The sequence below is a fragment of the Tinamus guttatus genome, unplaced genomic scaffold (assembly GCF_059628265.1).
Source record: "Tinamus guttatus ecotype Peru unplaced genomic scaffold, ASM5962826v1 Tinamus_guttatus_pri_ptg000141l, whole genome shotgun sequence".
In the NCBI taxonomy this organism is placed as follows: Eukaryota; Metazoa; Chordata; class Aves; order Tinamiformes; family Tinamidae; genus Tinamus; species Tinamus guttatus.
This window is the reverse complement of record NW_028288675.1, coordinates 1,138,404-1,162,239: the sequence shown is the minus strand read 5'-3', so window position 1 is coordinate 1,162,239 and position 23,836 is coordinate 1,138,404. Positions and strand designations below refer to the sequence as shown.

The 23,836-nt window shown below is 39.9% G+C and overlaps 1 protein-coding gene across 1 annotated transcript; it reads left to right on the top strand.

The window, feature by feature from the left end:
• Positions 1-12,921: 12,921 nt before the first annotated feature.
• CCDC185 (coiled-coil domain containing 185) lies at positions 12,922-14,514 on the top strand. The gene has a single exon (XM_010226424.2). The coding sequence runs from the start codon at positions 12,922-12,924 to the stop codon at positions 14,512-14,514; it is 1,593 nt and encodes a 530-aa protein (XP_010224726.2).
• Positions 14,515-23,836: the final 9,322 nt, after the last annotated feature.

Genomic DNA, 23,836 nt, shown 5'->3' with positions numbered 1-23,836 from the left:
CAGAGGGACAGGGGCTCTAGCTACTGAGTTCTCATGTGTCTCTTGGGTTCTTCTTGATGGGTAATGACAGACAGGTTTTGTACAAACCTTTTCTGATTCCCTTTAAAAACCAAACAGTTATTATGGTGGGATATTTTGGCTCAGAGCCTTGCTTACTTCATTCTCTATTAATCTTAAGTAGGATTGCCAAGCTGGTCTGTTTGTTTGTTTGTTCTCCGTATCTTCATGGCCATAGGCTGTCTTCCTACTGGGATGACAGAAAGAGGAAAGCACATAGAATGCAATCTGCAAATGGTATGTAAAACTTGTTTGCTGAATCTTTGAGGTCCTAAAATCATGACACAGACATCTCAACAGAGCAAGGACTCAACAGCACATGCTCAGGTTTGGTTTTCATAAACCAATGCTATCATAAATCAATGATCATATTACTAGGATTGGGAGACTCTAAAGAAAGACTTTTAAGATAAAAAAAAAAAGAAAAAGAAAATAAAACTTTAAAACTTTTAAGGCAATTTGCAAAGTTCACTACCTCCCAACCTCCCATCCCCATATTGGATGCTACTTAGTTAACCCACAAGGATTCCAATGGCACACTCTAACAATGCACTGAACAAAAACCAACAAATCTTTTCTCCAAAAACATTACTACCGTTACCTTTTCACTGCTATTTCTGAGAAAGACCAAGCTGGTCTCACCAAATCAAACTTAGTCAACAGCCACGGTCATGGAAGAAGAGAAAAATAGAAATTGAATAGAATTCATGCATTGTTTTTACTGTCATTGAGAAGCTCTCAAGCTCTCACTGTCACAGACTGGTGTTATTAAAGACGAAATCTAAAAGTTTGCCCCAACAGAAACTCACCTTCATTTCTGGACTCTCGTGTCTCCTCAAGACAGAAACAATCCATAAATTTTAAGGAGTTCCCCTTCCACACAGATTTCTCATCTTTTTGGAACAGGAAAATTTTCATGAATTCTGAAATGGATCAAATCTATTATTTCACAGGAATGCAAAGAGAAAGCAGTCTTTCAAAACCTAGGCATATAAACCTTGACAGTGAGGGAACTGAGCTGAGAAAAGTGGCTGCTCTCTGCAACACGCTACACTGAAGGGAAAGTTGATGTCTGCGCATAAATCAACCCTACTGCTAAACAGTACTGCCTCCCCCCTCTTCTAATAGCATGATTGCTGCCATTAACTTGGCACCTTTACCTGGATATTACCGGCATAATTAGTTCTTCTTTAATGCAGAAAATGAATTTGTAAATGAGCAGCTACTAGTAGGAAGTATACTGTGGTCAGGGATGATTTAGTTTAATGCAGCCTTCCTGATCTGTATTTTCTATCAATTTCATGTGACATGAACTGCCTAATAGCAGAAAATCTCTGAGACTTCCCATGAATACTAGAAAAACCTGATCAGAACACAACAGGGTTATACAGAGGGTAGAAGTGAAATAGAATAATATTTTCATGACGATAACAACAAAATAAACAGTGATAAACTTTGTTGGCATTTTGTGCACAATGTGAGAGAAAAAAATGTATACTCTAGTTTAATAAGAAAGGAGGGGGAGAATTATAATAAATATGGCTTTATAAAATATCATTTTATTAATTCAACTTGTGACAAATTACATTTTTTTAAATTCTCTTAATATTCTGCCTCACTTACATTATTTAAACTTCACCTTTATCACTGAGCAAACAATATTGTAGTAATGGACGCATAAATCATTTTTGAGGAATTACTCAAAGACAAAGGGATTGGGAAAATCATTAAATATTTGATGACAGTTGCAAATTCAATCTGATTTAGAAGCAGATCTATTCCCAGAATAATACAGACAGAATGATAAAAAGCAGATCAATAAAACTGCTTACATGTATCATATAAAGGAAATAAAAATGAAGATATAATAGATGCAATGAATTCTTAACTGAAACTAAAGATGAAATACAATTTGTTCATTTTCCTCAGATTTTTGCTTGCATTGAAAGAAGAAGAACAAAACAAAATCTCCATGAATTCATTAAAAGCATGTAAGATAAAAGTCTTACCCTACTAAAGTAAAAGGGACATTCATCACTGACTTCAGCTGGGCTAGAATATCATCAGCAATGCTTAGCCCTTGCTATAACTGGATGCTTATCTCTGTAGAAATAAAAAAGTGTGGACACAATATAATTCATGCACTAATCTCTGTACACAATTTCAGTCACTTTGCCCACGCACAGAATAGAGAATACGGCGTGCCTGTTTCAGCAGCTTTGTAGCATCACTGTCATAAGGACAATGCAAGTTGTTCATAGGTAGGACGCAGCTTTATCGATCGTTGTTTCATCTCATTCCACTGATGCAGCTGGCTGAGATAAAAATTATTTTAGTCAGAGATGCATGCGCTTAGAATCTGTTAACACTAAGCCTTACAAGCCATTTCTTCCAGTTGCACAGATTGTAGAAGTCGAGGCAGGAAATTTGCCCTACAGAGCAAATTAAAGCTTGGAAAGACTCAGGAATTCCTTTATGCTTCTATGGTAAACCTAAACTATTCTTCTCTTTGATATCTTAGGCCACAGGTTATCATTTTCAGAATGGTAAACTTCTGTTTTTGTTGTTGTAAGGCTACATGTTTGTAGCACATGCAATAACTGGTCCATGAAAAGTTTCAACTGCCTATTTTTCTCTCCTTCCATTTTTCTTTATTGAGCTGACCTTTTATATCATAATATCTGTGCATCTTCCTATGAATTACAATAAGCCCAAAATAAATTTGTTTCCCATCTTAAAAACTAACAAAATTATTTTCTTTCTTAAATATACAAGTGATTGTTTTTTTTCCAAGTTCAGAGCAATTTCATTTGGCTGCTTTGGTTCTCAGATAATTCACAATTGGCTTGGGAAAAAAGTCAAATGCAGCTTGGATCTAGTCCATGTTATAAGAAACAAAACTGCAGCTGACTCTTATCAGCATAGTCAGCAGAAAAACCCAGAGCCTGCTCCTATAAGCATTACTCACACAAAATTCTTATTATTAGGAATTTATTATTATGAATTTTGCTAGCATGGGGACACTAGATCATAAGATATGGCTTCTTCAACAGACCCTATCTGTACCCCAAATTGTACCAGTTTAATCAAAATAGTGTTTTTAACACTATGAACAACAAATGTTGTTCAGTGCTTTTATAGGGTGGGTTGCTTTTGTGTGGTGAGTGGAGGCTGAAGTATGGCTTATTTTGTTTAGAAATATATATAAATTAAGTAAATTAAATAATTGGAATAATCTGCTATCCACCTGAATGGGAATAACCTGATTAATTAAACTGGGAAAAACATACAAACAACAACAAAAAATACTTAAGTAAATTAAGGCAGGACTCAGTAAAACAGCTCATTTTGTGAGAAATGGGATATTGCTTGGCCTTGTGTCTGCTCAGGTCATTGATAAGCTCTTGCTAATTTTACAGGACCATACCTTAACCTGAGTACAAACTGTCAAGCCAGAGTTTGCAGCTTGCCAAGCTGTGCAGCTGACACCTTTTTTTCTCCCTCTGCTCCTGGGTCTCTTGCAGCTCCACCAGCACAGCTACATCATTTATCACAGGAGCGGATGCACAACACCAGTTAGTGCAAGGGGTTTAAGCTCCTTATCCTCCTTCCATCCCTAACCTTAAATCCATGCTGGATTTTTGATCATTAAAAAACAGAATGAGAAACCTTTATTTTTTCTTTTTTTTTTTTCAGTAGTAGTTATTCGTTTTTTCCCCTCCTCTTTTGTTTGAGTGCTGTATTCCTTAACTGCTGTCTTTCATTGAAGGTTTCCAGACTTCATCATGCCAGTAAATAGATTATTTTAATTTATAACTGCAAATAGTGTTTTCATGGCCCTCAGTATCCAATGTCTCAATCTGAATCCTGAAAGGATGCTAGACTGTAGCATAATTAATATTTACTAAGCAGTGGAAGATTGTATGGAAGAAAACATTTTTTTCTTAAGTATACAGCCTTCATTCTGTTTCCCTTTTCTTTTTCCCCACAGTTCTTTATATGTATGTGAACATATATTTGTTATGATTCCCTTTTCTTTAGGCATACAGATCCCTTCTCCTCTGCAGATGCCATTGAGAAGATGCCCTCTTGAAAGTCACATGCATTTTGGTGACATGGGCAAGTTCCCCACATGTCTGAAGGATAAGTGTAAGCTGACACGAGACGCCCTGGCCCAAGCTGCATTCCTCTGCTGCTCCTGCTGCTCCCACAGCCATTTGTTTGAGGATCACACGTCGTAGACCAGTTAACAGTTTGCACAAATTAAGATCTCATTTAGTAGAAGAAGAAGCTGTTCTCCCTGTTGGGACAGCCCAGACCATTTGAAATTGTTAATTCCATTCTGGATGGCACCTCCTAACTCACCGTGGCAGATTTGTTTCCTTGACCACTGAACATCCAAGAGATAGAGGCTAAGAAGTGCATTGCACCCCACGATGTCAATATATCCATCACAGATCAACACGCTCTTGCCGCTCAGCTGAGGCCTACCCCATCTGCACAACCTCTCCGCTTTAGCCCTGGCAGCTGGAAACTGTGTCTCCCCACCCCCACCACCCGAATCTAATCCTAGTAGAAAAAAAAACACCCTTTAGCATTCAATATGGGAATGATGCAGCCAGGCCTTCAATAATTTGGCACTGATTTAGCACTGTCTCTTTGTTGGAGGCGCCTAGAATTTCTGTTGTGATAAAAGCCTTCCCGGACTGAACTTTGTTCTCCTGCCAGGTTTTATGTTTAGTTTCCCTTTTTGAGAGTGGCTTAGGCAGAAGAGTTGATAATGTACACACACCTACGATGCTTTTTCAGAGAGGTTTTCCACACATGAACAGGAGAAGCTCCAGTAATCTGCTGTCAGGACTATCATCTCAGCTGAAGGCTGGGGAGGGGGGCACAGAATACAAGCCCCTGCTCACTATCATCAGTTCAGAAGAGCCAAAATGAAATTAAGCAAAACAAAACAAAAACCATTTCCTTTTTACAGCTTGGTCTAACGAGATGGTTTTGTAGAGACATAATCCTCTAACAGTGCAAAAAATAATTGCTTTCTTGGATCCAGGCCTTGGAGACCTACCGTTGCCTGCATGGATCTGCTAGATAATAAGCTAAGTAAGTTTAAGAGGGGGATCCACAAACACTTTATGAAGAAATAAAACCCCTTTTGTGGGTTTCAAAGCTGAATTTTGTATAAACAAGAGATTTAACAAACATTTAATTTGATTTATAAAGAAACATTGTTACCAGAGAGAATAATGCCCTTTTCCATTGAAATAAGATGTGTGATATATTTTTAATGCTGGAAAAAGAATGTATATTAATAAAGAAATTTAACAGTTATTTTCTCTTTCAAAGATTTCATCATCTTGCATTGCTTAAGTTCGACAGGTACAACCCTTTAGATAGTAACCATAGATGAGAAATCCTTCCTTGTTTTTCAGTGAGATTGATCATTGAGTTGTCGTAAATCTGTACAGTACGGTTCTGCATTCTTTATGAATTTTGGATAAATGTTCCTAGAGCACAATTATGATTTAGGATCTCTTTTTTTAGGTGTTTTTTTTGCAAGTGAAAAAAATAGAAATGAAAAACTGCTTGCAGCTGAATTTTGTCCTGTGCAGGTCTAATCCCTGTGAATGAGAAGTTTGACTGGATTTTTGCAGGTTATGGAAGATAGAGGAGAAAATGACTAGAGGAAAGGTATGTAATAGTCAGTGCATAGCTTGCTCAATGTGTGAATATTAGATTATCCTGTAAAGATGCAAAGGAATCATCAATCTTTGAGATACTGTGAAAATACAAAAGGTATTCAGTCACAATATCATCAAAAATGAGAAAGACACTGAAGGGGAAAACAGGTTGCATTTTTATTGTGGTGGAGATAAAAGATATGATATGCAAGAAGCGGTGAGAAAAGATACTGATAGCTTTTTCTGAGTGGGTTATAGACCTCACAATGAGAAATAATCTATCTTATATTAGTATAGATTTTTTTTCTGGTTGCCCATTGTTACAGAATTGCTGATTGAGATATTACAAATATTTATTGGGGAAATCTTTAATGGTACTCTAGGAGAATTTATTTTATTGAAGGAATAAACAAAATGCAGGTGTCTGAGAAAATGGAATAAAGAAATCTGCTCACTGATTATGCATTATGTCTCCTAGTTCTAAAAATCTCACTGTACATTTAATACCAGCAATCTGTAGAATAACAATAAATATCCTATAATGCAGGCTGTGAGAGGACAGTACACCCGATTCAACCAAATCTCAGTTTTGAGTTGATAAGTATTGAGTGACGGGGTATTGTATTGCAATGGTTTCCAAGACTGGCTTATTTGTGTGTCTTAGGAAATTGAGCTAAATTACTAAAGTACTACAAAAAAACCTGTTGAGATCACCAATACCATGTGTTACTTGAAAGCAATCGTAGGTAACTGAAGGTGCTATTAAAGCAAATTACTAGTTATATTTTTCTTGCCCATCCTCCCACGTCAAAATCTAAGCTGGACTCCTTGTGTTCATCTAGGGATGCCATTTTCCTTTGTGCTGTTTTGATTATATTTTAAGCACAAATATTATGAATCCTTTCCTGTCAACTTTTGATTTAGTAAGCATTTGGCCAAGCCAGTGAACAGATTAAGTTCACTACATAATAGCAGATGGCTTTTATGGTTTTGTGTCCTCTCCTGGGCAAGTCCTGCTGTCATCTCCGAGCATCTGCACAGAGCCACGAGGGATGTGTGCACTTTTCATTCATTCAGCTGGGTCACTTGTCATTAATATTCAGAGGAGGAGAGGAGGTGTCAGACAAGAGAATTGGTTCTGGCTTCTGTTAACACATTGGCGTGTCAATCATTCACCCTAGAGGCTGCCAAGCCCAATTTAGAACAAAAGTAACTGCTGGGCTGAACACATCATAAAAGGAGATGAGATTTCTTTGTATTAACCAGTTCTTCACATGGTAGGCACATAATTAGAATATTCCTGGCAACCAATAGCACATGAAACCAAGTGATTAGTGAGACTTACTTTGAGATAAAATCACTGACCTCAATCACATTATGAATGATTCTGCTGCAACTTTAGAGTGTTCTCAAAATGAAATTGTGTTTAAAGCACCTCTCTTAGGAAAGCAGTACAATCCTGCACAGTGATAGCTTGAATATGTTAAGTTCCCTATAACTTCTTACAGGTCAGGTTTGAGCATTCGTAGAAGGTACTGTTGTTTTCCAAATTAATATAGTCACCTTAAAAAAAACAAACAAATACAAACAAAACAAACAAAAAACACACACAGAAACAATTTGGGCCCCATGCTGTTTGATCTCAATGCAATTTCCCCCAAGCTGCATGTGCAATAGCCTCTTAGTGCACCCTACTGGACTCCCTAAAGAAGGTTTCCTGCTTTCCTGGAGCAGCTTTAATGGGAAAAAAAAAAACAATGGATAAAGTGGTAAACTTCACATGGGCAGATCTGCTCAGACTAGGAGACTGAAATTGCTGCTACAAAATGCCCTTCAGTCCTCTCTTGCAGCATTTTGATCATTTGGGGCATGTTGAATTTCCAGCTGTTAATTAAACATAAGCAGTAGTATCATGTGCTTTCTCCTTGCACTATCACGGCTCAAGCCCATTTACCTACAAGAGACCAAAGTTTCATTTTTTATGGTAAGCAGCTTCTCTTTCATCAGCATAGGACAGTTTTCTAGTGTCTAACATTTTTAATGGCAAACTCAAAATTCTCAGACATCAGGACCTGAAGATTAAAACTAGTTTCTTCACTGACATATGTTGAGCCAACGTCCAGCCTGCAAATATTTTGAGGAAAGTTAAATTTCTATTCTAATGATCTTTACGTGTAATATCTCCTCCCACCCAATAATTACCAAAGAAACAGTTTCTCAGGACAAGCCATGTATAAACCAGTAAATCTTTATCAGAATCAATGGAGAGACACCTTTCTAGCTGAAGAGCTGTTTGTTTGGTCTTTTTTAATACAAGCCTGTCACCAAGGCTTTTAACACCATCCCTTACAACATCCTCCTGGGCAAGCCCTGGAAGTGTGGGATAGATGAGTGGACAGTGAGGTGGATTAGGAACTGGCTGGATGGCAGAGCTCAGAGGGTGGTGATCAGCAGTGCAGAGTCTAGTTGGAGGCCTGTAGCTAGCGGGGTCCCCCAGGGGTCAGTCCTTGGTCCAGTCCTGTTCAATTTATTCATCAATGGCCTGGATGAAGGCACGGAGTGCTCCCTCAGCAAGTTTGCTGATGATACCAAACTGGGAGGAGTAGCTGATACCCCAGAGGGCTGCACTGCCATCCAGAGGGACCTGGACAGACTGGACAACAGGGCAGTGAAAAACCTCACGCAATTCAACAAGGCCAAGTGCAAGGCCCTGCACCTGGGGAGGAATAACCCCAGACACCAGTACAGGCTGGGGACGGACCTTCTGGAGAGCAGCTCTGCGGAGAGGGACCTGGGTGTCATGGTGGACGACAGGTTGACCATGAGGCAGCAGTGTGCCCTCGTGGCCAAGAAGGCCAATGGGATCCTGGGGTGCATTAAGAAGAGCGTCTCCAGCAGGTTGAGGGAGGTGATCCTGCCCCTCTACTCAGCCCTGGTGAGGCCGCATCTGGAGTATTGTGTCCAGTTCTGGGCTCCACAGTACAAGAGGGATGTGGAGCTGCTGGAGAGAGTCCAGCGCAGGCCTACAAGGATGATCAGGGGCCTGGAACATCTGCCCTATGAGGAGAGGCTGAGGGAGCTGGGCCTGTTCAGCCTGGAGAAGAGAAGGCTGAGAGGGGATCTAATCAGTGTCTATTAAGTACCTCAAGGCAGGGAGTGAGGAGGATGGTGCTGGCCTCTTTTCACTGGTGGTCACTGACAGAACTAGAGCTAATGGCCACAAACTGAAACACCAAAAGTTCCGCATGAACTTAAGGAAAAATTTCTTAACAGTGAGGGTGACAGAGCACTGGATCAGGCTGCCCAGAGAGGTTGTGGAGTCTCCTTCTCTGGAGATCTTCAAAACCTGCTTGGATGCAGTCCTGTGCCACGTGCTCTAGGTGTCCCTGCGTGTGCAGGGGGGTTGGACTAGATGATCTCTAGAGGTCCCTTCCAACTTTAAGCATTCTATGATTCTGTGATTCTATGATATATGTTTTCTTCCATTATGTTTGCAATTATTTGTTGCTTATGTGACATGAGCAATCCACCCTGAATTTCTATCTTGGTTGGAAGATTGGAAAACATTTCACCTCCAGCATTTCTCATAACAGATAGTTATTGGTTTGTGTGCTTAATTTATTACAGTAAAAAGAGAAAAATGTATTTTGGCATCCTTAATTATTTACCTTCTTTAGCCCTATTGTCTATATCTGACTGTATTTTGAAAGATGTGTTCTCACTGCACCCTGTTTTTTGTAATGAAGTTTTATGGTTAGTTAAATGTGACCTAAAGTATGAACCACCAACTTCTACTTCAGATCCTACAAAAAAGAATGATAGTGGTTCACAATAAAACAGTTCTTTTTTAGCTCTCAAAGTTAAATCTAGTTATTAGATTAATTTAAATGAATGCAAGTCATGTGTAGGTGAGCGGAAAGTTAATCCTCTCTCATGACATGGCCATCATGATTACTAGGAATGAAATATTTGAGTTTGTTTTTTATTTGTGTTGATATTTTATTTAAACTGCTATTTTGGTGTTCAGATTCTTAAAGACTAATTGTATGGCTGACTGCTAATTATTCTGCATCTTTAAAACGGGATGCCATTTCCACAAAAAAAGAAGACTACAAGACAGCAGTTTAGTGAGCTTTCAGAAACACATAGAATCATATGGATCACTTGTATAATGCCTTTTCATCTTGTACTCAGAGGGACTAAGTAGGCAACACAGTAGCACTTGCTTGCTCTAATGAATGCTATTATTACTATAAATCATTTCAAATAATAATACTACCTTGAAATAAGATGTTCTTGTCTATTATATGTAGGGTTGTAAATGTAACGAAATGATACAGCCAGCAAACTCTGGCCTAAATATCTGGCAACACCAGTGGAACATACGTCATAGTTCAAAAAAAGAGATGCAGAGGAGCTTTTGTGCTCCCTCACAAATGGCCAGATGTCATTATGCATCAGACCAGCTTCCTCTCTGAAGCTGACTCCTCTAAATGACATGAGCTGTCACGTAGCTGAAGCTCCCCCTTTTTAAAGGTGTTCCCTCAGCAAAATATTGATTCTTCAATCAGACAAAAATCTTGTGCAAGGAAACTATGCATAGCTTAAGTGATTCTTAAAACCAATTTGCCAGCCACCTATCACAACATGAAGAAACAGAGGCCAAGAACTGTAAAATTTTGGGTAATCACCATCTGTGATAATGTAATTGATTTGCAAGATAAGCAGCTCCAAATTCAGTTATGTCAATATATGTCAAAACTATACTGCAAGTGCATTAATATGCAGATAGAATTTTAGGGAGGAAGAACAGATTGGTGGTAACCTGTCAGAAAAGACAGGCTCAATTGTTTGCTAAATACGGATTCCCTATGTTCCTGGTTTTTTCCTCCTTAGTTTTTTCCTTGAACAGTACATTTGTGGGGACAGCAGTATCTCTTTTTCTTCTTTTTTTTTTCTTACTTTGGAGGGGTGTTTGATACCCTTAAAAAATATTAACACTGTTTGTATAAATATCCCTGTTAGACTCATTTTTTAGGTATTAACCGAATTAGTTTTTCCACGAGGAATTATGTATACTATAGAATATTTTAGCATAAAGATGCTCCATTTTTAGCATGTTTGCAGTACTTTTGTTGTAGGATAATTTTATCTTCTTGCCCTTATTTCCATAGGCATAATTTTTACAAACAATGCATCTGGTCCCTCTGCAATTCATCCCCATGCACTGCATTTTCATAAAGCATTTTATGAACTCAGAGTCAAATAGTTTGAGAAGGCCGTCTGCTTTCATTTGCATCATTCTCCATGTTCTCTCTGCTGTGAGGTACATTATGTTTAGCAGCTACTTAAATAATAATCCCAAGACCAAATTGTCTCTGTCACTTTAAAGGAGGCTAAGGACTCTTTTTATTATGAAACATTCAATCTGTTGCAATACAGGATACATATACAGGCAAATATACACAATGTGGGATTATGACCGTGCGTTATTGTTCATTCAAGGTTTTGGGGGGTTATCTTCATACTTCACAACCTTCATGGGCAAAATAAGTGCATCATAGTAATGAAATAATCAATACCTCTGAGTCAATGTGTAAAGAATGGAGTATTACCTAAGACAATATAAATCAAAGATGCAATGTAGGTATACAGTGTTCAAAGAGAGAATTAAGAATATGCCCAGTAGGAAGCCAGCAAACATAAATTGTGCTGTAAAAGCTAACAAATAAAGTAAATAGAAAATTTATGCAAAGCATTGCAGAGGACAGCAGACTAAATAAAAATTCTGTATTACAGTAATTTTGAAAATAAAAACAAAGTGCTCACTGCTGTTAAAATCAACTAAAAGTCATCTATGGGGCTGAAAAAAATACAGTTTCTTCAAATGAGGGCTTAAGATAAAACTGTCTCTGAGAAGGGCTGTGCCTCTTAATTATTGATGTGAGACTTATTCACAGCAATCTACATCTTCATGACATCCGGAGTGGATTAATACTTCTCATTGTACTGCCTAATGCACATGCAGAGACTAGAAAGAACGTCAAATGATTTACATTAGAGCTGTCTATTTTATTGATATGAGGCACAAAGGCAACAACCAACCCCCCAGCCTGCCGCTCCGCAGGGTCACTCCACAGGGAACAAAGAAACCAAATGCCGTTCCGCAGTGCAGGTTTGAACTACCCGGAGACCTTTCTCAGCAGCTGGCCCAAGAGTTCCACGTTGGAAGAGATGTTCATAGCAGCAGCAGAACTAGAAGCTGTATTCACCACGGGATTTAGAAATGGAAATTCATCTGCAGGTCCTTACATCCAGCTCTTAAGCACCACCAGCATTTTTAGCATCTGGAACTAACGCTAGATCCCACAAGATTCCCCTGTAACACTGTGCATGATCTCCTTTAGGTTTCTGCTGTAAAACTAATCTCAACTTTGTCAGTACCTCTGCAAGAAGCTTATTAAGGATGCAATCACCATATTAAGCTTGGCTTAGCACTAACCAGCAAGAAAAAAATCATGTTGAGAAAAGCCTGATTTGGAAGCAAACCTTGTCAAAAACAGGGGTGTAATGAGAGCAGTTGATCCACACCACATCCATGCCACCTTGCCAGATTTCCCCAACAGAAACCACCTGTTTTCACCAAATGCCTGCAATGCAGATGCTCTGCCTTACCACCCTTCATGACAAAGGAGCCCCAAATCACACATTTCCCCCACCCCACTCCTCTCATTTCCAGAGCTGGGCCTAGGCAAGAGGGTTTGCAGCACTAACTAAGTGCTCCAGACGTTAGGGAGGGACACTGTGGACAACAAAAACATGGTCCCCCCATGACTCTCCCCCAGCTACGGCACCATCCTCCCTCCCTGGCCTATTGCAAGTCTGATGCTGGAAAAAAAAAAGAAAGGAAAAAAAAAGTAAAAAAAAGTTTTTAAAAAGCGTTATTAAAAACAGATTATTAAAAGCCGGCCAGCCCCAACACATCCTCACACCTAGCTGAGAAGACATGTCTGTAGCACAGAGGCAAGGCCACCCCCTACATAAGCTCCACTGGCCACACCACCCTGGCGGCGGCCACCCCACTGTGACACAGCGCTGAGGTGGCCATGAGGTGTCCCCAGGGCGGGGGCAGGTGGGCTCCGGAGGCGCCCCGCGGCCTTGCCGCCGCTGGCAGGACATGGCCGAGCGGCACTGCACGCTCCGTGCTCGGCAGCTGCGCGGCCCGGCGGTGGCGGCCAGCAGTGAAGGGCGCAGTGGTCCCCGCTTGTCCGCCGGCCCCCGCAGTGGCCCCCGCCGGGCCACACGGTCAGGGCCCGGGCTGTCACGGTCAGTAGCGAGGCCCGGTAGGGGACGGCGCCAGGCAACACCCAGGCCGGCAATGGCCACAGGACCCCGGCGGTGCTGTGGCCCCTCGGGGGTCTCCCCCTGCTCGTCCTCCTTCTCTCTGGATCAGCTGCAGAGCACCGGCCACCGGGCTGGGAAGATGGAGGCTGAGGCTGGGGCTTGGCCCGAGCCCTGCGAGAGCGGCACCAGCCTGCCGGACCGGGACAGGGATGTGGGGAAGGGATTCAGCGGTGAGGATGAAGAGGTGCAGGAGGGAAATCTCTACCCTGACGGCCACTATCAGCGGAGACCAAGAAGCAGAGCATCCCCCCAGAGGCTCCGCGGTCTTGGTGACGAGAAGCACGATTTCATGCCGGAAAAAGGGGAGACAGTGAGCGCCCTGACGCTGTGCCACTGCCACGAGGAGCAGGACGCAAAGGGGCGGCAGCTACCGACCTCCGAAGTTTGGGATGAGGTGAAAAGGCAGGATAAGAAGCTCAGGTCCAGGCTGGAGGAGAAGCGAGAGCTGATGGTGGAAAACCTGAAGAGATGGCAGAGAGACCAGGATCAAAGGAAGGCCAGATGCCGTCTGGATGAGGAACGGCTCTTGGAGGCCCGGCAGAAAGAAATGATGTTGCGAGAGAACAAATGGAAGAGACTGGCGCAGGAGGAGGAAACCAAGCGTAAGGCAAAGCTTGAAAGATCGAAGCTGCAAGCTGAGCACAGGAAACACTGTCAAGAGAAGCAGCTAAGAGAGAAGCAGATCATGGAGCAGGGTACTAGGGACATGAACTACAGCGCGCTTAGAGATAAAATGTCACGAGCTTGTGAGAAAAGGCTTTCAAGGGAAACTGAAGGGAAGAAGAAGAGACAAGAGCTGAACCAATATGAAATGACAAGACACAGGCGCCTGAAAGATCAAGTTGATCACCAGGCCAAAGCTGGTGAGCTTTGCAAGAGACATGCAATAGAACAGAAGCTCCAGAGATCCAAAGAAATCCTTGATCACCTGATGGAGGAAAGGAATAGGGAATCAAAGGAAAAAGCTCTAAAAGAAGAAAAACGAAGTTTCATGGCCAAATTTAGAGCAAAAGAGACAGAAGAAGAGAAGCAAAGACGTAAAAATATGTTGCTGCAAATAGCTGAGATGAAAATTCAGCAAGCCCAAGAAATGCTGGCCAAAACTATGCAGCAGAGAGCACAACGCAGCAAGGAAATTAACTACCAAAGACAAAAAAACAACCACTCTCAAAGGCAAAAAATTGAAGGTGATGAAAAATGTCGACTACAGGAAATAGAAGAGGCCATCAGAAGACGAGATCAGAAGAGTGATCAAATACTAAGAGATAAGGAATCTGCTTCAGGAAAAGCTAGAAAAATATGCAAAACATCTTATGGCCTGGGACAAAAAATGAGAGAGCTGATGAATAGTCGCGCATATGACTAGGTGGCTTTAGATGCCTATTATAGTGCAGGTATTCTTAAGACTTTAAAGAAAGATTGCAACCATTTTTTTGTGCCAAAAGAATGATTTGTAATTTATTCAGCCTGTGATTTGGCAAGAGCTCTGGATAGTATTACACTAAAATTGTTTCGCCTTACATTTGCTGCATCTCATAAATGCACTGATCACTTTTGTCAGCACCCTGAGGGCACAAGTAGGTATTAATGGCCCTGGCCTAGCACACTTGGGGCCCCATCCGCCTTCCCTGCTCAACCTATTTTAGCTCCAACCTGTTTCCTGGGCCGGTTACCCGTTGAGCTGCAATCGTCACAACTGTTCTAGTTATTACTACCTGTAGCTGAAACGTACTTGAACTTCACCTGGGATTTTTTAGTTGAATTTACACCTATCTGTGACAATCTAAAGCAACCCACTCATCCACTCGTTGGAGTCTGAGTGTTGAAATTTTATGGTGAAGTTGTGGCATCAGACATTTATTCAAATGAATTAAAATAGATGGTCCTTTTGCCTGTTTAAATTCATATGCACTGCTTTGGCTCTGTATGAGGTTCTCAGCTAGAACAAGACATTTATTTCCAACAAAATAAGCTGAATGCTGAGAGAGCGAGGATTGACAGTGATGTAGCTCAAAGACCGACAGTGATGCAGTTGGACATGCCTAGCTGCTGTTCAGGGTTTGATCATTCTCTTATCTGTGCTATCAATATTTTTTTAGATCAGTTTGGTAGACACTTTTAATTTTTTTCAAAAACATATTTTTGAGGTTTACTGTGAAACTGCTGTATTATACAACGTCCATAACTTTTATGGAATTCTCTGCTTCAAGACCCATTCTTCCATATGTGATATTGTAGAAGGAAGTTATGCTAATTTTATGTAATTTCTTTCTGATGAAACAGTGATTTCTTTGAGTTATGAGTTTCTGGGTGCCTACAATTAGTTTCTAACACTTACATTATTTTTCCTGTTAACTAAGTTAAGCAGATTGTAATTCATATTCCTCCCTTTTCCTGTCTCTCAAAGGTAGGTGCTACAGTATCTTTTCCAGTTTTTTGAAATATCATTTATCCTTGGGGTGTTCTGCCAGTAATGGCTCTGCAGTTATTTCAGTCAATTTCACTACAGGCTGAAGATGACCCAACTTGCGTGAAATTATCTGAATAGTCTCCAAATGGCTCTTTTTAGCTCTTGCCCAGACATACGCTGTTTCCTCTTCTCCAGATTTTTCAAGCACTGCACTGATATAGATACAGCTTTACTTAAAAAAGCCCAGTTTTGAAGGATTTGAAGTCGCCAATCCCTGTAAATAATTACCTCAATAAAATCAACACTTGTCAGACTTTTGCTCCCAAATTTGTATTTAAACAGCTGAACATGAAAGGAGAAAAACCTAGTAAGATGCTGTAAATCTAAATTAAAAAAAAAAAAAAACTTGGAAAAGACTGTTTATGGATCTGTTTAATAAGGCAAGAATAAGATTTTTAATTTAAAGGAGTCCAGACAAGAAAGAAATTAAATGGAATCAATGATATAAAACATATCAAACATCTTGAATTAAAAGCTGATTATGTAATTTAGGACTTCTAGAAACTGACTGTGTATTATTTGATTTTTATATCAGACTATTTTAAGCAATTTGTAGCCTGATGTTGTGTTTAAGAATAAATCCTTTTTACAGAAACCTTGAAAGAAAAACACTGAAACTGTACTTCACTATTTTGTATAACTTTCATATGAAAATTGATTTATAAATCATAATAAAAGATAATAATTAAATATATACGATGAAAATAAATTTAAAATATATTTAATGAAATTGTACTAAATAACCTGAGGTAGTCTGTAAATTCCGAAGTTGATTGTTTACACATAAAACAAATAGATATTTCCTCACAAGTAAGTCTCGCCCCTCATTAATTTTTGCTACCACAAAGAGAATGAATTGCTTATATATGTCATACAGATATACTCAGTTTTTACCTTAGTTATGTAAGCATATGCTAGCAAGCCAAGATTACCATACTACAAAAATGTCCTCAAGTTCTTTCTCAAACTAAAATAATTAGACATCCCCCCAAAACTAAAAAAACACAATTACATTTAATCTAACATATAGCTAGTTAGGATGGCATCTGAAAGGAAATTTGGCCTTGTAGTACTGTTGGATTAGAAATGGATTAGATCACTCACTACAATGACATTTTCTTATTATATAATTTATGGGTTTCAGTAAATTGTTATATTTTGCAGTGTATTTGATTTTCATTTATAAAAGTTGAATTACTATAACGTTCATGGTATGCTACATATAAAAGCCAAGTAATGTCTGTGGTGTAGAATTTTGAACAATTAAGAAAAATTGCTTGTGAGGAGGAAAGTTGGTGCATTTCACTGAGAAAAATACACTCCAGGACATTCTGAGGGTTTACACACTGTCCTATTTGTTTTAAAATGATTTGAATCTGTATTTATGCTGTTGAATATGCTCTTAGTCAATAAACTAGGATGAGTAGCGACATCATCCAGAAAAATAAAATAGTTTTATTTTCTAAAAAATAAAGGAAGGGTGAAACATAGTTGGTGGTATTAGTGTCCATAACTTTATGAGGTCCAACCAAGGGCAGCTGAGCATCTCCAAAGAACTGGCAGCTTCAACTGATGTCAGCTACCCAAATAACAGATGATGAAGACAGGATAGACCAAATTTGAGAACAAACCTTGACTTGAGCCCTCAGCCTGCTGAAAGTGGATTTTCCCAAGCAGGTAGGTAGTTCAAAAATAATGTGTCTTTTCTAGAAGGGAAAAAAATATTTTATATGAGCAAGACAGAGAAAATTAGCAGCAAGAGCTTGAAAGCAAGAGAAAGCAAAAATTAAAGCAAAAATTATCTCTCCATTTCACCCATGTCTGTTTCTAACTGCCCCTTGTAGATTCTTTTCTCAGCTATTATTTCAATTGTTCTGCATCCCACAGATCTGAAAACCATCATATGACAAAATCCGTTCAGGTGTCTTTATTTTAGATGAAGCTGTTTTCATTTCAGCTCTCTAATTCTTTACAGAAGCTTAATCATTAATTCTTCCCTTTATCCCCCACAAAGAGCTATTGTTAAATCCAGAAGTTTTTAATGTTTGACCAACCACACAACATCTAGGTTTTGAAGTCTTGACAATGTTGATGTGAACAATATACACATACATTGCCATATACAACCTCCTGTCCTAACCTTTTTCTTCAGCAAAAGGCACATAAAGGTAAATTATCTCAGTCGTTGCAGATAAGAAACAGAAAAATAATAGCACTCATTTTCGTTTAGTTTTTCAACTTCACAGTGGTCTGATGGTAAAAAAAAAATAATTGTTTCAAGATGGTCACTAGGGCACAGCACTCCTGGATGATGTGGGTGCTGAGGGAAAGCACGGCAAGTACAGCAGATAGTGTGCCTGGAAAATTCTTTCAATGACAGAATATAATAAAATACACAACAAATAATAGTATAGATTGATTCTTAGCAAAACCTGGAAACATGGTATTACATGCCTTTCAAGATGTGCTGCTTGAAATAGTGTTTTCTTTGTTCTGTAACAATGTGTTTCCCTTATTAGCCTAGTCCCAGAACATAATACATTTTGCAGTTTTGAACTGCTCTAGACAGACATCAGTGTCGATGCCTGTGATTATGCCTGCACTGCTAGTGGATATCTTGAAGTCTTGATCTTAAATTGAACTCAAGACAGATTCCCCACTCAACACAGATTCTCCGTAAGGATGATCCCTGTATAGTCAAGACCAAAATCCAAATTAGCTACTGTTTTGGATTTGCAGACAAATACAGCAAATCTTAACTCAGTCTTGGCACAGTCCATCTGAATACTTGGAAAAGGAACATTTTCAAATCACCATTTGGAATCCATCACTTCCAGTAGTCAACAAACTGGAGCTATCTGTGTTTGTTGTTGTTGTTGCTGCTTTTTACTGTGATATGTAACATTTACAAAGCATATTTTAAAGATACAAAATAAAATGCACATGGGATTTGGGAGCAATGTTTATAATAGATTTGGATAAGCTCAGCTTTTAGGATTATTTTCTGCTTCTTTTTAAAAAGACTGGATTATCTGAAGGATGAAGAAATCTTTGACCTATATATTCTAGTTACTGTCTTGCTTTCCTTCATTTACTTGTCTTTACAGCACATTAAGACAGGTTAACCCATATAAATGTCTTGTGGGATATAAGATCCAATTTTAGTCAGCGAAGAAAATACTCGTGGACTAAAGGAAGGCAGATGGGCAGATTCTTATTTTAGCACATGTTGTGTGGCAGAAAGAAAACAGTGGAAAGCAGGACTTAAATTTCTCTCTGCACCAGAGGATTACAACCATAGAATTATCCCAGAAAATAATAAGGGAACAAGAAAGAAAATCAATCAAACAAAATTTTTTTGCTGCTTATGGTCATACTTCTCAGATCACCAGGGGTTAAATTGTTCACAAAGGTATGTATTTAGTATATTATTAAGGAGAAAGGAAAGACCAGAATTTAACAGCTTAATTTACCAGTGAATTCTGCCTTGTGAAAGGATGTGACAGGCAGATGGGAAAATTTGGAACACATGGGGAAATTGATACATTTTTTTAAACCAGGAAGTCTCTCTCCTTTATTTAGGGTACATGGTTCTCCAGAAATGAGATTAACACAATTTAAATAAATCTTACTGATGCCCTTATGTCAGGGACTCAAAGCAAATTCAGATAATCTCTCTCAAAAGTCTGAGAAAACCTGAATCTCTTGTACCCTGGATCTCTTGACCTTGTGTGGGACTGGTGTGTCCTCCTGCTCCAACAGGCTATGGAGATAGATGCTTCCATGGCTGTCACATCAGTGCAGCTATCTTGAAGTACTGATGAGGTAAGTCTCCTGAATCTTCAAATACAATAGATCATTTCATTTTTCTACATGTTGTCACCAGCACTCTTAAAAATATTGCTGTATTCATTCTTTATTTGATGAATGTGTCTACTTAGATAGCACCCTTGGAGGGTATGGACTGATCCTCTTAGGCCACTCTTTGCTCTCTCTTCCATGTAAAATGAGCAGCATGTTCAATGTTAGAGTGGCCCAGATGAAAAAACTTTTGAGTGACCTAGAGTGGTGAGTTTTAACCACAGTCCTGATCTTGTTCCATTAGGAAAACTGAAAACTGGGGGAAAAAGGGGGAAAAAATGAACACGCTAAAAAGCATACATGTACTCTCTTGGTGCTCTTGATTTTTTTTTCTACAGCTGTATGAGATGCTCTGTTTCCCACTTTTGATTCTATCCACAAACAGATTGAAGTTAGAGGGAAAATCACCTACACTAATACTTCATTTTAGCAGTAAAGTCACAATGTCATTTTCTTAACCATAAATGAATAAAATTTTCTACATTTTCTACAAGACATTTCCAGCCTGAGACAGGGGAGGGCACTAAAGAGTTACACATAGATTTGAAGGACGAAGAAATGCTTACCCCAACATATAAATTGGTACTTAAAATGATTTCAGACTTGTCAAGTAGACTTTTACAAAAACTCATATTCTGATTGTGGTTTTTTTTCTTAAATGACAAAGAAGCTTTGATGTAGCTTATTTTCAATGCTACTTGCTTCATCTTTAGGAAAAGCTGCTAAAGCCAAGCCTTGCTTTTTGTGTTATACAGTCTATCAAGTAAAGAAAATATACCTTTGCTAATCATTTTATAAGAGCAAGTTGGTCTCTGAGAAAGATAAAGACACAGTGTGAGCCACATTTAGACCTTAGTTTTACTTGCCTCTATTTCAGTCAAATTAAGTCTGTTTTAATGTTTAAAACAGACAAGCAAAAACAAACAAACAAACAAAAAAACCCACTTTGCTCAGTCTTTGCTCTAACTGAGCTTAAACTGCTGAAGAAACAAACATTTAGATAGTAGATTGCAACCTTCATAGTGCTTCCAAAAATCTGCTGCTAGGTTATTAGCAACTTGCCTAATTTCTAAAGAATCAGAACTTGGTTCCCTATAGAAGGCAACAATTCATTTCATGTGCAAAGGGAATGTGTTTTGTCAACAAAAATGAACAATACACAGAGTCATTTGCATAATTAATATCAAGCTCACAATGCCATAAGATGCTGAAACAATTCTTCCCATTTTCTGCCTGTCAGAGGTGAACTATCACAACTGAGAGCACACACTGTGGTTGTTCTTTGCAAAGGCACATCTGAATGAAGACTTTTTTTTAATTATAGCAACATATTTTTTTAAGTTTTGGATGACTTTGTAGCCAGTGATAACATTTGTATTGATGCAGACTATAATCAGATCTCATGCATTAGTGGAAGATTATGTCACTGCAGAGACCCAGAAGGCTTTATGAATGGATATTATGGAGCTGTCAAAGTTCTGTATTTCTCTGATGACCTTTTTTTTGCAATATCTTTCATGCTACACAACATGAAATGAAGGAGAAAACCTGGGGGTGTCAGTCAATCGCAGCAAAGGTATGATGCAATGGCATGCTGTGCTTGTTAGCTTTAGGGCACATGAGGTGACACATAATAGAGAGAGAAGCCTGAGTGCCATTGTGCAAGGCGCTGATATGACATTACCCATAGTTCTGGTCAGTCCTGATCAGAAAGATGAGATAAAAGTGGAGCAGATCAGAGGAAGACCGCTAACAAGCTCCAAAACACTTCAGCTGCTGGATCTGACATATGCCATGAACACACACATACTTCACTCTTAAGCATGATCTGGATGTACATCCATACTCTTTTCCGTAAAAACCAAATGCCTAGGCTAGACAAGAACTTCATTAAATGATGTTTTAGAAAGAGCTTAGCTTTTGAATGCATCCAAGACAAACCCAGGAAGTGTGGATTGCTTTCAATAAATAAAATAGAAGTTGAACATTAAGAAAAGTAAAGATTTATCTAATTCATATGGCAATGTTGTCAAAGAAATATAAGGTCAAAAGACTGGCAATACAGAAAACATCTGCAAATTAATGGAAGGCTTCCTGATAGTTCTAAAGGGTGTGTAGCATAGTATCTGAATTCCCAAATACACGTTTCCATCATCTGTAGCACAATTCTATGACAGTAGCACTAGAACTTTAGCATAGCGAGGTCCCTGCTAGCCACATGATGTCTTAGAAGGAATATCACATAAAGAAGGAATGGAATTTGGCAATCCCCCGTCAGGGACTGGTAAACACCTGCTAGTCCAAGGAGACTCCAGCTAAGTGGAGGTTCTGCTGAATAGTCAAACAGCACAAGCCTACCATGAGCTCATTGCTCACAGCTATGCTCGCCCTGGTTTCCAGGAAAAATCAAACAACTAGGTGGATATGCCTGCATAGTATAGACATAGTACAGTATAGAGAGAGCCCAATTGCTCACGAAACCCTCTTCTTGCTTAGTGCTAAGCCTCCCATGACAACTGTATTCCTCCATAGAGACAGTAATTCCAGTTGCCGACAAGTGTTTGTGAGTGTGGACATTTCACAGGAGCTGGATGTGATGGAACCACCCTGCCAGCAGAGAGGAATGCCACCAATGCTCATTGTATCCCAAACAGATACAAAGTCTTCATCTTTTTTTCACTTTCGAAAGAAGCAACAACCCAGAACGTCACCAAAAACAAACACAAAAAAACACACTCCTTCAGAGGTTTCAAAATAGAACAAAGTGTAACTTTCTCTAACATGATATCAGAAACCTGCCAAAAGGATGAGCTATATGCGTGTGCCCACCTTTAGCTGGTGGGTGGGATGGGAGAGGGCTATTACAAATACACAGTGTGTGCTACCATCATGTTTTTAAATAGAGATCCTGCTACTGCATTACTGTACTGCCGCAAACTCCTCAAATCAGTTGTAAGGTCATTGCCACGAAAGCCAGAAACAATAAACCCTTTGGCTGCCTGGCGTTCCCAGGAATCTCAGCATGTTTCGGCTGCTGATAAATTGTGCCCAAGTGTTGTGGGACTGCAGGGCATTTCCTCCCTGTGTCCCGTTGCCCTGCTTCAGGCCTTTGGATTAGGCACTCTGCTTTTGTGAACGCTGTCTTAGGGGGGAAGAAAGGTTCTGTGGGTTGTGTTGTTCTCTCCCCTTCATTACCATGCAGACAATATTCAGCTGTTCTCAAGGAAGGCCTGGGATCTCTTCTCTTTTCCCAGGCTTTCTTCTTTGCCATTAAAAGGAGAAGAACAACAAGAGCCTGTCTGGCTCTGTCTGGCTTAGCCATGGGATGATGGTGATGTAACGGACAGCCCCTGCCGTGAGTGGCTGCCGCCAAACTGGTCATGCTCTGTCCACACATGCAGCAGCAATCGGCTTGCGCCTAAATCCCACCTCAGCCCCCGCCCTCTCCACAAAGGCTCCCGGGGCAGAGCATTCAGGGGCAACAAAGCACCAGCGAAGCATGAAACCCAGCGGAGCGCCCCCCTCGGCACGGCTCCCGCTCCAGCTCCCGCTCCAGGCCTGTCCGGGGTTCGTGAGGACCGCGGCGCGCAGAGGGAACGCGGCCCGGGCCTGCCGGGCCTGCAGCGGCTGCTCTGCTAACGTGCGGAGAGCAGCAGGAGGAGGCGCAGAAGGGGGACAGGGAGCACAACAGGCCGGTCTGAGTTTGCAGGCTATGAGGCCAGTCTCCAACGCTGTAAATCAGGATGTTTTCAGGGCCTGTGGGAGCACTGTTCCGATTTGTACCAGCACAAAACATAGTCCCTGCTGCCCGGTAACTGATTAACTTCAGTTAATTCTACAACAGTTGCGGCATTTCTTGAACGACAGTTAGTTATCTGAAGACCTACTAAAACGTAAATAAAAACATTAGGTGTGGGATAAAAGATACCTTGAAGTTTTCTTGCCTTCTTACATCTGACTTCATTTTGGTTTAGATGTATGTATCATTCCCATGCCCCAAAAGATCTTTATTCAAAAATCTGGTGATTATGATGTATTTTTCAGTTTTAACTTTGAAAGTTAAATTCTTAATACCAGGAAAAAGTTACCACAGAAAGACGCTCGCCAGTTCTCATGCTGTTGCATGATCCGGCCAGACCAGACTCTCACTCTAGAAAGATCTTATTAAATATTTGACATTCCTTCAGAGCAGAAGGCAGCCCATACAATATCTGTGTTTGGTAACTAACTTCTAAGCTAATTTTACTTTTTCAGTCTTTAATCTGTCTTCACTGAGCTCAAAGATTGACTCCCGTGGTGACAGAGCCAAACATTCTGTTGGTCACAATAGTCTCTTGACAGACCTGGAGTGGAAGAT